The sequence below is a fragment of the Ahaetulla prasina genome, chromosome 1, assembly GCF_028640845.1.
Source record: "Ahaetulla prasina isolate Xishuangbanna chromosome 1, ASM2864084v1, whole genome shotgun sequence".
NCBI classification, from domain to species: Eukaryota; Metazoa; Chordata; class Lepidosauria; order Squamata; family Colubridae; genus Ahaetulla; species Ahaetulla prasina.
The window spans coordinates 338,373,728-338,388,919 of NC_080539.1; the positions used below are offsets into that span (position 1 = coordinate 338,373,728).

Below are 15,192 nucleotides of genomic sequence, written 5' to 3' on the forward strand. Positions count from 1 at the left end.
TTTAAATTATCACTTCATTTGCTTGTTAGCAGGATGGTTTTAATACATGCTAAATTTGGTCCCACTTCTGTAATTGAATTGAATAATTGTATATTTATACTATAGCTTATAAACTAACTTACTACTTCTAATTAGTTTTACCCAAGATCTTAAAGAAGAAAAGATGGAAAACAACATCGTAATAGCTGAACTTTTCACCCCTTTGCACAAATAAATACTAAAATAAATGTTTCTAATGGGTATAGCATTAAAGGCTTGTCAAACAACAAATAAGAAACAGTCAAGAATTCCAAGCCTGGGACCCTGGTCATATCCATGACTCTTAAAATTCTTAAGAGGCAAAAAAAAAAAAAAAAGGTTAAAAATAAACCCATAACTACTGAAAAATTAGTCAGGATGTATATATGGAGCTATTGAATAAATCATTATTTTAAAGCACTGCGAAACTCTGGTTTGTTTTTCACTTGATGACTGATTGTAACTGTGATATCTGTACAAGAATATGTGGTTTGATTTTCTCAGGAGGCAAGGGGGTGTCATTAGCTTTGTCAGTACAGGTATATGATATATTGCCTGTTTTTCACCATGCTTATTGATTGTTCAAAAACAGAAGAGTTAGGGAACATGCAACTGAAAACACATTCTTAAATTATGATTCTTAATGCTATAAAACTTTGTAAGTATTATTGGAGTGCAGTGCTTTATAAGAATATTTATTGAAGAATATTAAATATTAAAGAGCCATGGTGGTGCTGTGGTTAGAATGTAGTACTGCAGGCTACTACTGCCAGTTGTCAGCAGTTCAGTAGTTCGACTCTCACCGGCTCAAGGTTGACTCAGCCTCCCATCCTTCCGAGATCTGTAAAATGAGGTCCCAGATTGTTGGGGGCAATATGTTGACTCCCTAAGCACTGTGAAGTGGTATATAACACTAAGTGCTATTGCTATTTAAATATTTATTTAACCATTTGGCGTGTGGCTCAGGCTGTAAGATAGCCTGTTATTAAACACAGCTGCCTGCAATTACTGCAGGCTCAAGTCCCACCAGGCCCAAGGTTGACTCAGCCTTCCATCCTTTATAAGGTAGGTAAAATGAGGACCCAGATTGTTGGGGGGGAAATAAGTTGACTTTGTATATAAATATACAAATAGAATGAGACTATTGCCTTACACAATATAAGCTGCCCTGAGTCTTTGGAGAAGGGCGGGATATAAATGTAAATAAAATAAAAAAAGTAAATAAAACTTGTGAGTGCAACTTAATACAAGTTAAACTTGTATGTAGCCAACAAACTGAATACCAATGCAGAGCATGAGAATAAAGATTAAGTACAGGAGTGAAGAAACAGAGGGTTGAAATCTCTTTTGCTTGGGCACATTGGCTCAAATAGCTCCTGTTGAGTGGATCTGATAAACTAACTCCCATCACTTACATTACCAGACCTTGAATTTGCACTCCCCTGCCCTCTTCATTAATTTCATGTACTTTGTGGCTATCATAAGAGACTAGGAAAAGACCCAGCTGACAGATATAGCAAATGCCTCCATCCTAAACCTGAACTGCTTATACCACTTTGTGACCAAATACTACACAATTCTGGCCATAATATTATCTCACTATAGTCCTGTTAGATGTACCAGAGTCATTGGGGACATCCATTATTTCTCAGAGGTTATTATCACCTACATTATACCAGGTACATACAAGTAGTCCTTGCTTAGCAACCATAGTTGGGGCCAGCAACTTGGGTATAAACTAAATGATACCCTGTAATTGTATCATGATAATAGTATAAAGGTACCCTGAGGACTTATGTTCATATGGTATAGATTCCTGGTTAATATAACCAGTGCTTCATTGAGAAAGGCTTTAAGATCCCTTTGCTTGCAGACCATGCCCATATATCTTGACAGGAAATTTTGTAAACTGCCTGTTGGACATTACCTCTTTCCTTACAGTTTTGATCAAGTGGAGGACATTATCCATAATGATAATGATACTATCATTTAAATGATAATCTCATTTAAAATGAGATTAAGACCAAATTACTGACAGCAGGTGAATTCAAGGAACCCAACCTTGGAAAATTCAACTATTTTCTTGCACTGATGTTTCTTAACTGTCAACAACCAAGTTGTTGTCAAAACTTAGAAAGAAATATTTAAATTCCTAATTGTAGCTTTGGCTTTGTTTTACTGTGACCATTTACATCTAATACTCTTATTAAACAGTCTTAGTATTTTACTGCTATTTTATTATATTTTATGACACACTGTATGTTATGACCTGTGGTTACAACAATAAGCTTACTTATTCTATACGGTATAGATCCATAATGGCAAACCTATGGCACACGTGCCAGAAGTGGCACAGAGAGCCCTCTCTGTGGGCACGCGCACCATCGCCAACTATTCTTCTGGTTTCTGGCACGTGCATGCACACTGGCAGCTGGTCTTTGAGTTTCCGGGGCTCTGGCATGCACATGTTCCTGTTTGGGCACTTCGTGCCGAAAAGGTTCACCATCACTGGTATAGATAGAGCAAATAAATTTTGTACTGAATGGCTTCCTGGAGAATTGGAAACAAACAGAAACAATTTCAAGGGAATGCCATAGAAGGTATGGCAAAATCCAAAAATTACAGGAGACCAGGTGTTTTTGTTCTACTGAAATCTGCTTTCTTTTACTGCTTTTTCATTCTTGTTTAAAACAAACCAAGTTTTAATGTTTGATTTTACCTTTTTATGTTTTAACTTAGATGTAACTGTAAGCCGCACAGAGTTACCCTATGGTATGGTGGGCAGCCCATACATTTTATTAATAAATAAATAAATAAAAACCAGGCACTTTTTGGTATAAGAAATCTCTGTTTTCTTTAAACATTGCTTTTTTGATTTCAGGGACAGATTGAGCAAAAAAGGGAACGTCCTATAGTGCGGCGCAAGTCTGAATTGCCTCAGGATATCTATACCATGAAAGCCTTGGAGTCTCATTGCCGAGCTGAGGATCTACTATCACATGATGGGCATTAGACTAGTCAAGTGATATCTTATTTGGAGAAAAACAATTTTTTTCTGGACTCTGTTCCGCAGTAGAGAACTTACCTTTTTTTGTGCCATACTGATCAGTTACACACAAGTCAAAGCTTTTGTTCAACCCCATTCTGTTAGGCAATAATTTCAATACAGTGTAAGCAGCTCAAGATAAGTAGTTCAAACAATGGTGAATTAGCTAATTCTGTAATAAGAAACTTGAGTTGATTAGTATTAAAGACATTTTCTTGGTGCTTTTGGCATAGTACCAACCAGTGGGAAGCACGCATTTTCTCCAGTTATTGTTGAAAGGAGAGCAAATTATCAAGCACTGCTGCTGAGCGACCATTCAGATATTTCAGGCCTCTTCAAACATAATTATTTGTTTGTATATTAAAAGCAACTCTATATAGAAAAAGGCATGAAACGATAATGTCTATCATGTTTCATATCCGTACATGTGCTAGTAAATTTAAATCGGTTGCGGTTTCAGGTTTTTGTCCATAATATCCATGTGCATACAATGAAATGCATGTGTGACAATCTACACAGGAGTTCCATGTTTTTTCCTATTTTGATCAGCTTATAACGAGGATAAGACGAAGTGACCTTGCATGGCTTTTCTTATGTAAGTCCACTGAAATAATGAAGGTTGCACAGGACCAGTGCCAGATGAACGGAGCCCATTTTCTTTCTCTCTTTCCTCTGTCCATCTCTGCCTGCCATTAGTACCATGGCAATGGTCAATTTTTTCAATTCATATATAACTATTGAGCATTTTATAAAGCTGGGGAGAAAAATACCTGAAGAGAAAAAAAAATTGCATTACTGCCGTGACATATTCTGGCGGTTTGGAAAGTTATTAATTCTTTATTACAGAATGGTAATTTTCATGACAATCTTAATCACGTCTAATTTCTAGAGAAATGGTTAAATCCAAATTTGGTTCCAGATAGAAAACACCCTTGGTTGAGTACTTTGTATGGATTGAAGCCATATTTTCTGGTCCGTTAGCATGAAGTATGAAATTAATATTTTGGAACTGAGCTGGTAGAGAAGTTGTGCTCCTAAAAATAAAAAAATGTCTGCCTTGGCTAAAAGTAAATAGCATTTTTAAAGTAATTGCATTTATTTTTTGGTTTCAGAATTATTATTTATCAAAATGACTTTCCCATTTTTCTCTTTTTAAAGTTTTTAGTGTTTGGAATATGTTACCTGCTAAGAATCCTTACAGACATCAGGCCATAGATTATTTTGGATACTTCCCTGGATGTTATTGTTTAGAGAGCTGCATTTTAGAAAATTTAGCATAGATAAAACCTCTTTAATGGCATTCCAACAGTTTCAGATACCTATTTTAAAAGCTGAGAATTTAGCTATAGTAATTTGCTGTCACTATATATTTTGATGAAATAAATATTTAGAACATGCACACCTCAAGAAAAAAAAATCCATCTATGTTACTGTTGATCTTCAAATGCTGCTATGTATTCCAAAACATTGCTTGCATGTTATGAGTTTTCTTTTATCTCTTCTACATGGGAAAGCACAAATACATTTTCAAAAAAATGTATTGTGCTTTGTCTTTAATATTTGATTTCTGTCAGGGTAGCCAATATTTTAGACTTTAGTATCTCAGAAGCAGTTTCAGATCAGTTTGATTTAGAATTAGTTACTTTTTTTCTTTTCTTATCTCTACCACTAACAAAATTTGCAATTTCTTTAAAATAGTTATTTTAACTAACATATCTTGATACATAATAAATACTTTACAAAGCAGGCATTTTGGGACCAGGGCCCCGGTTGGTCTCAAATATGAAATGTCCAAGGTATATTGTGAAAATTAAGAATAGATCATAGTAGATGAGAATGATGGGAATTGGTGATAAGAAAAAACTGAATATAAATACCACTCCAAGCTTCAAACAAAATACCTATTTTTTGTGAAAATAATACCTGTTAAACTTGAAAATAAATAATATGCTTTGCCATAATGAAATATGAATAATTAAAAGCAGTTTAAATATGTCTTCTCCATTTTGATGAGGGGAAGGGTGCTTTTATAATTGCATAAAGCAATGTCTGTATGTATTTTGATATGCCATTGTTTGAACTTCCCATCTTTAGCTGATAATTTATTGAATATCTTCTTTATAATTTGGCTGTTCAGTAGGTTCATGAAAGAGGGTTTTGAGAAGAAGCAGTCTAATTTTAACCTGGGGAATGGGGGATTGAGAAAATATTGTATATCAATGTTTGGTTGACTGTGTAACGCTCAGCATATAAGATCTTTCACTGTCTAAATTTTACTTTTGCTCTTTACTGAAGATAAACATTCACCAAAAATTAACCATTCTGGAGCAGGTAGCATTATTATCATCACAATTTGTTCTAGAAATATCAGGCTAGTTCACAAACTTGCCTAAGCAATACTAAGATTTAGTAGTATTCATTTGTTTGGCTTCCTTCTTATCACCATGTTATGCTCTATACAAGTTATGTATTAAATTATTGTTAAAACAAATACATCCCAAATAAAGTGTACAAATAAACAGTTTTGGTGATTGTTACTCTTCATAAAGTTCAGTGTTACCTATCTTCCCATGTTCTCCAGAACCTTATGCCTGTACATCAGGAATGTCAAAAGAATATTACAAGTGTCTTCTTTTGTGTGGCTTTAGTATGGCTTCATTTTAATATTGTACATACATTGTACTTTGTTTTATTGTAATGAGTAATAAAAATGTAGACTTCATATTTTGTACAGAATGGTCCTATGTACAGAATAAAACATTCCTAGAAACAGCAAAAAAAAAAAAAATAGGTAAGTGGCACAATTTTTCTTTATACCTGTATCTTTATGCTTTAGTGGAATGCTATGTTAATGTACCAACATATTTTTAATATTTTGTAATTTGGATTTTTTGTTCAGACATTGTTTATGGAAAAACTTCATACACCTGCCATTTAATATGCTCTTTTATCTAGTTTTTAAATTCTACAAATGGTGTATTCTATGGATTAAATAAAGAAGAAATGGAATTTTACCTGCTCATCATAACACTGCTTTTAGCCCTAATATAGAACATTGTAAAGTGAATGTGGATTACATAAGTGTCTAAGAAATACTGAGCAAACATCCAATTTTACAGAATATCCACTCAAACTTCCATATGTTCTTAACAGTGGACGAATCTGTACAGGTGGTAGCTGTAAGAAAATTATTCTTATTCTTAGAAAGAAAATATAAACTGACAGCAAAACGGTCTCCTTACTAGCACTGATGTTACCTAGTTTGGGTAATAAAACATCTGCAAGAAAACAAGCAAGTCAGGGAGCACCAAGAACTCCTCATTTCAACCCTGAGCTACAAATATTCTCCTATATTGGAATATTATTCTTACCCTTTCTTTCCCCATAATAAAGCAAATGAGACAACTTTCCAGAAAACTTTCTATCCAGTTTCTCCTATAGCCGCAGTATTCACTGGAAAAAAAATACTACAATGGTTATCCTGATCCCACTGAATTGATCCTCTGGTAATTCTGGAAGTTGAAGAAATTTATCCCATCCACTAAGAAAAATTTGACTGGCATCCTGTCTGATTAATACTGCTTATCACCATAAAATATGGAAAGCATTTTTCCTCAGTTAAACTCAATTGAGGCATAAATTTTCCTGTCAGGGTTTCAGGCATATCTGAAGAGAGAATGTTAAATAGAGAATATTGATTGTTACCTATTGCTCTTCTCAAATTGTCTAAGGGTTACAGGATTCGTAGCAGTTGTTCAGTATTTTTGTATAAACATGATCTGTTTATATACTTTAGTTTAAAATACGATCTGTCTTCCACCTCCCAAAACTAGATAAAGAGAACCAAATTAAACAAATGAGTCAAAAATATACACAGCACCACTGTATTTTGAGGACATCAAATCGTAAAAAAAAACTAGTAATAAACCAGTATTCAAGTAAATTGACAAAACTATTTGTCACATAATATACTTAAGAGACCAAAAATAGCTATCTGTGTTAATGTCTGCAGTGACTTAGAAGAAACCTCAGTAATGCAGCGCTTCTACAAAATAGTATATTTTCTAATTACCATGTTTTGAAGTCTTAAGACTTAGCATATTCCAGAAGTTTTAGAAGACCTAATGTGGGTTATGGGGTCATGGATAGTATTTTATGAAACTCTTGCACACATCAAAACTTCAGTTTTTCTCTGTCTTCATAAAAAACAGAGGATATGAAGCATCTCCATAACTGTCTTTATAGTCTGTCTTCCTCCATTAAGAGGAAATGCATGATGAATTATACCCTCCAGCTTTTGAAATGAAACATCACTTAATTTTTCCAGTCCTATCTTCCTCTTCCACCCAAACAACAGGTTGTCAAGGCTCTAGATTATCTTTACAGAAGAAAGCTGCAGTAGTTGTGGAATGGAGAGTAAATAAATGCTAGTCCTCTGCCTGAGTGAAGTGCCATTATATGTAACCAATGACCTGAATAGCAAATGAATTCAGGACATTTATTGTCATCAATTTGTGCATTTCAGGATAGCAGCATATTTAAATTATTGCATGAATGTACTACACAGAAGGCTTATACAGTGACATATTGGTACTCAACTGCTTTGGTACTCATTGAATTTGGCACTCAACGCATTTTGACATGAAAATTTTGTCCCTGTATTCATTGTTTGTTTGGTACTCAACACATAAGCTAGAATTTGTCGGTGTTGGCTGCCTTGTGACTCTACATTATTCCTTATAGGAAAAAAATGTTTGGTACTCATCATTTTTGGTACTAATTGTGCCTCTCAGAACCAATTAATGATAAGTACCACTATATGTATGCTTATTAAGCTGATACAAAATTATTACATTACTTTAAAAAATTACTCTAAACCAGGGGTGTCAAATTGGATTTCTTCAATGGTTGGATCAGCATTATTCTCCACGGGCCGGCTGGGGTGGGGGGGAGACGGGACAGACACCTGCAGCACCCTGCCGCCCAAAACAGTGTCATCCAAGCCAAAAACTGCCATCCAGGCCCTCTGCACCCCATTTTGGCTGCCAGAGGGCCAGTCATTTGCTATTTCCAGGCTGCCCCCGTGGGCCAGATCCAGCCCACGGGCCTTGAGTTTGACACCTCTGCTCTAAACCAAAGCCAAGGACAGAAGTTCAACATGAACAAGATGGGCCAGTGTCCCACCCCAAAAAATTAAAAGCAACTATGAATTAGAGTCATATGAAAGAAAAAGTATAAAAACCAATCACATAGTATGGAGAGTTACCAACTACTGCAATTGTCCAATTAAATCCAAATCAGTTTGGTTACAACTGTTGAAAGTCAAATGGTACTCTAGCTTGTAACATACATGAGAAAAATCTATTTGAAAATATTTTCTATGTGAATTAAAGTTCCTTTCTGAAATCCAGTCTAAACTATTAGTAACAAGCTGTGTACTTTTTCATACAGTAAGCTTATGCTACTGTTTTTCCACATAATATTTTATTAAACTTGTATGCTGCCTGGCTCCCAACAACTTATGGCTAACATTGAAACAATTTTCAACAATTAAAAAATAATAATAGCAAGTGTGATAAAAGTAAGGTCTCTCATTCACCAAAGGCTGGGTAAAAAGTAAACACCTCACAATTCTTCAAAATATTTACAATGTTTAAATAACATAAAACAGTTGGTCTATTCCTATTAGTAAAATAGTGAAGATGGGGGGGGTTCCCTTTCCTTATACGGGCATATATTCAAAGAAAATCTAAAGCAAGGGTGGGTAAAACACCTGGATTTAGTATCTTGTACTATAATTTGTAGATTGGCAAGATTTTTTGACTTCTGTATTGTAGCATAAATTAGATTGCTAATTCCAGTATTAAGTAAACTTGAGAAAAAGCCAATACAGTTAGTCCTCAACTTAACGACCACAATTGAGCCCAAAATGTCTCTTGTTAAGTCAGACATTTAAGTGAATTTTGCCCCATTTTACGACCTTGCTTGCCTCAGTTGTTATCACTGGCAATAGTTAAGTTAGTAACCCAGTTGCTAAGTGAACATGTCTTCCGCATTGACTTTGCTTGTCAGGAGATCACAAAAAAGGGTCACATGATCTTGGAACAAAGCAACCGTCATAATTATGAACCAGTTGCCAAGCATCAGAATTTTGATCAGGTGACCCTAGGGTTTTTGCAATGGTTGTAACTGAAAAATGGTCACAAGTCACTTTTTTCAGTGCTGTTGTAACTTTGGTCACTAAATGAACTGCTGTACAAGTTGAGGACTACCTGTAGTGCATTTTGGTGTGACCATTAAGTTTTTCTTCACAATTTTTGCACCAAACTCAGGCTGGTGGATTTTAGAATAGTAGTGTGTGTGTTTCTTTGTTTGAATAGATTCTACAGATCTGAGGTTTACTCACTCCTGACTTATGGAAAAAATGAAAATTCTGGAACAAAATCCTCATGTTTTAATTTACTTTTTGGTTTAGTGGTGGAGTTCCCCAGATTAATGGGTTCTGGAGTACTTTTATCTGCCTTCTCCAGAAATGCCATCTGACACATGTTGGAAGATCATTGCAACCGTGGGCCTATTCCAAGTCATCTAGAGCCCAACTCAGAAGAGTGGTCACAATTTGGTGTTCCCTTTGTCATGATTGGATCACTCCTTCATTTCTATGGGATTCTCTAGCAACACCACCCACTGCAGGGGGCTTAGAATCCAGTATATATCTGACATAGGCATATATATCCAGCATGAATTGCATTGTCCCTATTGTTGATCCATACTTTGACCACTTATCTGATTTCCCTGTAGTGACAAAATCTAACAGCCTGTATACATTTTTAAGGCTATCCTTGGATGGTATTAGTAATATGTTATCATTAAAGATAACTTAAGTCCCATTAGTCTGTGAATGATATCGGGGGAATGACAGAATGAAGAATCTGCCAGGTTGGCTTCAAATTGTAGTCAGGTATAACAAGGGAAAGATTCAGAGGGATAAGAAGATGGAGTAGCCATAAAATGGGAACAATATAGCCAAATCAATATTTCTCCTCAGTTGGAGTTGAAGAGATAAGTGGAATGTCAATCTTTCTTCATTTTCTGATCCCAATTCAACTAACATTATTTTGGCTTTGATTTTTTCTTTGTTTTAATTAAAAATGAAGTCCATTTTAAAAATTGAAAATTATTTTTTTAAAGTGTTTAAATTGGTCAAATTGGTCAATAGTCAACCAAGTCTGGGTGACTTAGTGTGTCATGTAAACAAGCTCAAAATATTCTCCTATTGGAAATAAGTATAATTTGGACATTCTGTGTAGTTATCCTGAAATTTAGAAAGAATTCTCTATCATGTACTTGTAAGAGGTTCTCCAACTTCTATTCAGCTTTCATAGTCCCAATTTCATTAAAAAATACAGAGCTCAATTATATAGCTATATTCTTACTTTATGCTAAGCTATTTTTCATAGTTTGCTGAATAAGCCATAATTGGCTGGAGTCATACATGTAAAGCAAGTCATAGCTCAGCACAATGAACAAACCTAGATTTTGTGATTTATAAACCAAAGTTTACAACTTGCATTACTGGATTGATCCAACCAATAGTTGCTTATAGCATTTAGAAAACAATTTTCATTTTGCATAATGCTATATAAAAAGCCATTGAGAGGTCCCAAATGATGCTCCCAGGTATGAATTAAATGTTATAAATAATTGTGCTACAAGTTAATTCAGAAATAAGTCCCATCTCTTTAATTAAGTTTTATATCAGTAGTTAATTACTACTTGGGTGTTGCCAGAATACAGTATCTGGCCGCCTTCCAGCTATTCTGCAATTCAGGATGACGCTGAGACAGCAAGAAAATAAAGGTTTCTCCACATACAGCAAAGACAGTTCCAAAGTTCTTCCTAGCTTGTTAACCTTCACTGCGATACTGAGCAGTTGCTATGAATTCTGCGGTCCAGTGATTTGGAGTCGTTCCTTCATCTCTCGGGGAGAATCGAATAGGATTTTACAAATTCTGTGGTCTCTTCCCATAATCCCAAAAGCTTTAACCAAAAACTTTCTACTATTGACCTCACCCCATTCCTAAGAGGACCATAAGGGGCGTGCATAAGCGCACAAACGTGCCTACCGTTCCTGTCCTATTGTTTTTCTTTTCTTCTTTCTATATTTCTATATTTCTATATATATATATATGCTTATACCTCCTAATAGTTACTCATATATATGTTTATATACTATATAATCTTTATATAATATATATAATGCTTATACCTCCTAATAGTTACTCATATATATGTTTATATACTATATAACCTTTTTATATGATGTTGTGACAAAATAAATAAATAAATAAATAAATTCAATTGCGATTCACGTGTCTTTGGATCAGGGGTCTCCAACCTTGGCAACTTTAAGCCTGGAGGACTTCAACTCCCAGAAAGCCCCAGCCAGCAAAGCTGGCTGGGGCATTCTGAGAGTTGAAGTCCTCCAGGCTTAAAGTTGCCAAGGTTGGAGATGACTCGATCGAACTCCGCCGGAGAGAAAGCCCGCTCTTCCAAGCCGCATAATTCCCGACTACACTTCCCAGGATCCTCCGGGGCGGCGCTGTCGCGAGGAAGGCGTAGTTAAAGGACGGCGTCGCGGACGAGGCGGGGCTCAGTGCGAAGTTTCAGAACTCCGCTGCAGGGAGGCTCGGGAACGCTCCTAAGTGCGCTCCGTCCACCCCCCGACAGCCGTAGAAGCCCATCATCCGCCATGTCCGATTCGGGCGGCGGCGGCGAGGACGGCGGCGGCCTGGAAGCGGCCGGCTCGGCGGTGCAAAATGTGGCGGACGTGTCGGTGCTGCAGAAGCACCTGCGCAAGCTGGTGCCGCTCCTGCTGGAAGACGGCGGGGAGGCCCCGGCCGCCCTCGAAGCGGCCCTGGAGGAGAAAGGCGCCGTGGAACAGATGCGGAAGTTCCTCTCGGACCCGCAAGTCCACGCAGTGCTGGTGGAGCGCTCCACCCTCAAGGGTGAGTCAGTCACCCGCCGCGGGGCGGCCGCGCTTGCGCCCCCCGGGATACGTTCAGATGGGGCTGCCGAAGGAATCGGGGCTGGGAGCCGGAGGAAAGAGCGACGGGATGGGGAGAGTCGGCCTCGCCCAGCGGTTAAGCCGCAGCTGCGCGGGGTTGGAAAGGATGGAGAGGGTGTGGCCGCAGGCAGCGGCTGTCAAAATGGCGGCCCAGCTTTGTTTGCTCTTTTGTCTGCAATTCGTCGGCAAGGGAGCTGCCTCCACCCGGAGGACTCGCTGTCAAGCAGCGTCTTCCCTTGAGAGGGTCCCGCGTCGTGTTGCTCCGTTTAGTAGCGGTCGTCCGGCTTTTTGCAGCCCTCATTCATTCGCTCTAGAAAAAAAACCCGACGTCGCCCTTGCCCGAAAGAGAGTCTCTGCCTCTCCCAACTCCCGCCCCGGCCTTGAAAGACTGGCGAAAGGATCTGTGTGTCCTTCGTTGTATGGCTTTTATTTATTTTATTTTATTTTATTTTATTTTGTCAAATGCATATTAAATAATATAAGTATAAGCACGAATTGAATACATAAAATGAATACAGCTAAAGGGAACATTAGGACAGGGACGGTAGGCACGCTGGTGCTCTTTTGTCCCGCTTGGATCTGGCCGCAATTGAATATTTGCCAGGGCCTTAAATGATGGAGCCCAGCTGACATAATAATCACCACGGCTGGCCGAATCGGCCATGTTTGGTTTTATCAATACTATAAACCAGTATTTCATCTTTGGAGCACCAGATCCTGATTTATCCGCCAGATTATTTTTGCCTCCCGGTGTGGAAGTATTTGCTCTGAATGGTACTGACCTTTTGGTTTGCTCACAATCCATGTCTTCCTTCTATGACTCCTTGTAATGCTTCATACATTGAAGTAGATTGTTTTCCCTGTAAATTTGGGGCATAACCATCTGGGAGAGTTCCTTTGATTCCCCAAAGCCTGGGAGGAAGCAATCTGCCCCATCACTTACTATCACTTTTAGGCGTGTCCAAGGATTCTGCCTTTCTTGAAGGCAGAATGAATATAACAGTTTAATCAGTGTATGAGTAATTATGATGCAAGAGAAAATTCAAAGTGCCTATTTTGTAATGAACTTTTAATAAACCACTCAGGATTATACTGCACTTTGGCCTTACAGTGAGAATAGTGTCATCAGTTAGCTAGGAAACCAAACAATCTGTTTTGCTTTGTCAATCTAGAATCAGTCATTGACCCTTTCCACCTTAACAGTTCTTTAACTGATGAGTTGAAATATCTGTATTTTGCACAATAACCTCCATTACATATTGATTTTCATTGTAAAATATTTATAAGATTAAGAAATGTTTCGGCAAACATACTAATATTTTGCATTTCCTAATAAATACAAAAAGGTTCTCAAGATGGAACACCAATAAAGCCCCCACAACATTATTGCAGTTGCATATGCACAGCGGTTTAAATATATATATTTCCATGGCTTACAGATAAGTGTCTTGCAATTAAAAGTATGTTACTATAGCATAAAGGCAAACTTTCTGTATGTAAAAATCAGTTTCTTTGTCTAAACAATTATTGGTTTTATAAAATATTAGAAACGAATATAAATCTAAAATCACATTATGAAAGACTTTGTTGAAGAGGTGAATTTTAACCTTTCTAAAAATGAAAATATTAATGACCAAATACAATTACTAATTGATTAAATTTGATAACTAAGGAAGAATACCATCCAAATATCTGCAATTTCTTTAGGCAGGTTTAGAAGTTATTCAGGAAACTTCTAAAAGGAAACGGTTCCTATGTAAAATCAGAAGTAATCATTTACAGTATTTAAAATATTGATAGGTATTGTTGAAATTTCAGAAACTAGTTTAGAATGTTTTTGCTTTATATAAAAATACTAATTACTCCAGTACAGTAAACACATGCTTTCTTCTAAATGTTCTTTGTAGTTGAAGAATTGTACAACTGTTTGTAAGCATTCTCTATTCAATTCCATGAATTAGTGGTAGGATTCATTTTGTGACTAAGTATTTTTGAAAGGTATATTTGGGTGTTTTCCAAATTGAATTATTTTTTATGGTCTTTTACGAATAAAATAATTTTGATAAAGTTGTTGTTGACTTTGTAAATAGATTTACAGATTTTTTTTGGGAACTATCTTATGCACTACATTTTAAATCATGGTAATAATACAACTTTTGCCTTGCTAAATCACCCTTCTTATTTCCAAATGAACCTGTAATGAAAAGTAAGGAATTTTTAGCTTTCAGTCCTTTCTGATAATCTGGGAAGAGCCTTTTTTTTGTGTGTTGTGCAGTAATTGCTAATATCACTTAAATGAGATCAACTAGTATTAAATGATAATCAAAATAGTGCATTTTAATGCATTTTAATTCCGTTCATTATGCCACTGACAAATGGCTATACCAAAAGTCTAGACTGTTTTTTGTTATAATTTAATAGATCCTTTGAAAATGCTGCAGAATAAGTTAAAAATCATATCATGCAAGTCTCTTAAGTTTATCAAGCAAATCTAAATTGTATGTCGCAAATTACTGACTTGAGATATAATACAATTTTGTAAAGTTTAAGCTGCAAGTTCTGGTATTTTATTTTCAAACGAGCAGTCATGGTAGCTAAGAAATATTTAAAAGGTATTACATCAGTTATAACTGAAATATTTTGTCAGTGCTAAGAGAATTCGGCCAGTCATAAAACCCGTAGTAGTAATTTTCCTAGTCTGGTAAGTAATACAGGAAAAAGGTCTCTTGTAACCCAGATAGATTCGATTCTGATAAAAGCATTTTAATGTCCACAAAGGTTCATAATAGGACATGATTTCTCAGATAATCAGGCTTAAACCATTTGGGGTGTTAAAAATTAATGACCACACCTTAAATTATGACCAGTAAGCAATTGGTATGCAGTGCAGATATTTCACTACAGCAGAGACTCATGTAATCCTTATTACAATAGTTAAACCAGTCTCTGCATTTTGCAGTAATCACAGTTTTCTGAGACTTTTCAGGAGTAATCAGGATGGGATTTTTGGAAAATTAATTTCTTATCTGAATGACACTAAAACTTAATTCTCTTTAATAAA

The 15,192-nt window shown here is 36.4% G+C and overlaps 2 protein-coding genes across 7 annotated transcripts in view; both read left to right on the plus strand.

The window, feature by feature from the left end:
- Positions 1 to 4,352, plus strand: part of PPP2R5C (protein phosphatase 2 regulatory subunit B'gamma) — a 68,697-nt gene extending 64,345 nt beyond the window's left edge. For all 6 annotated transcript variants that reach the window (XM_058162719.1, XM_058162720.1, XM_058162721.1 and 3 more), the window contains one exon: positions 2,900 to 4,352. In XM_058162719.1, the coding sequence (XP_058018702.1) occupies positions 2,900 to 3,031 (132 nt within the window). In that variant the 3' untranslated portion in view covers positions 3,032 to 4,352. The remainder of the gene's footprint in view (positions 1 to 2,899) is intronic.
- Positions 4,353 to 11,706: 7,354 nt separating this feature from the next.
- Positions 11,707 to 15,192, plus strand: part of DYNC1H1 (dynein cytoplasmic 1 heavy chain 1) — a 65,520-nt gene continuing 62,034 nt past the window's right edge. Inside the window, exon 1 of the mRNA XM_058162718.1 lies at positions 11,707 to 12,072. Within this exon, the coding sequence (XP_058018701.1) occupies positions 11,817 to 12,072 (256 nt within the window). The 5' untranslated portion in view covers positions 11,707 to 11,816. The remainder of the gene's footprint in view (positions 12,073 to 15,192) is intronic.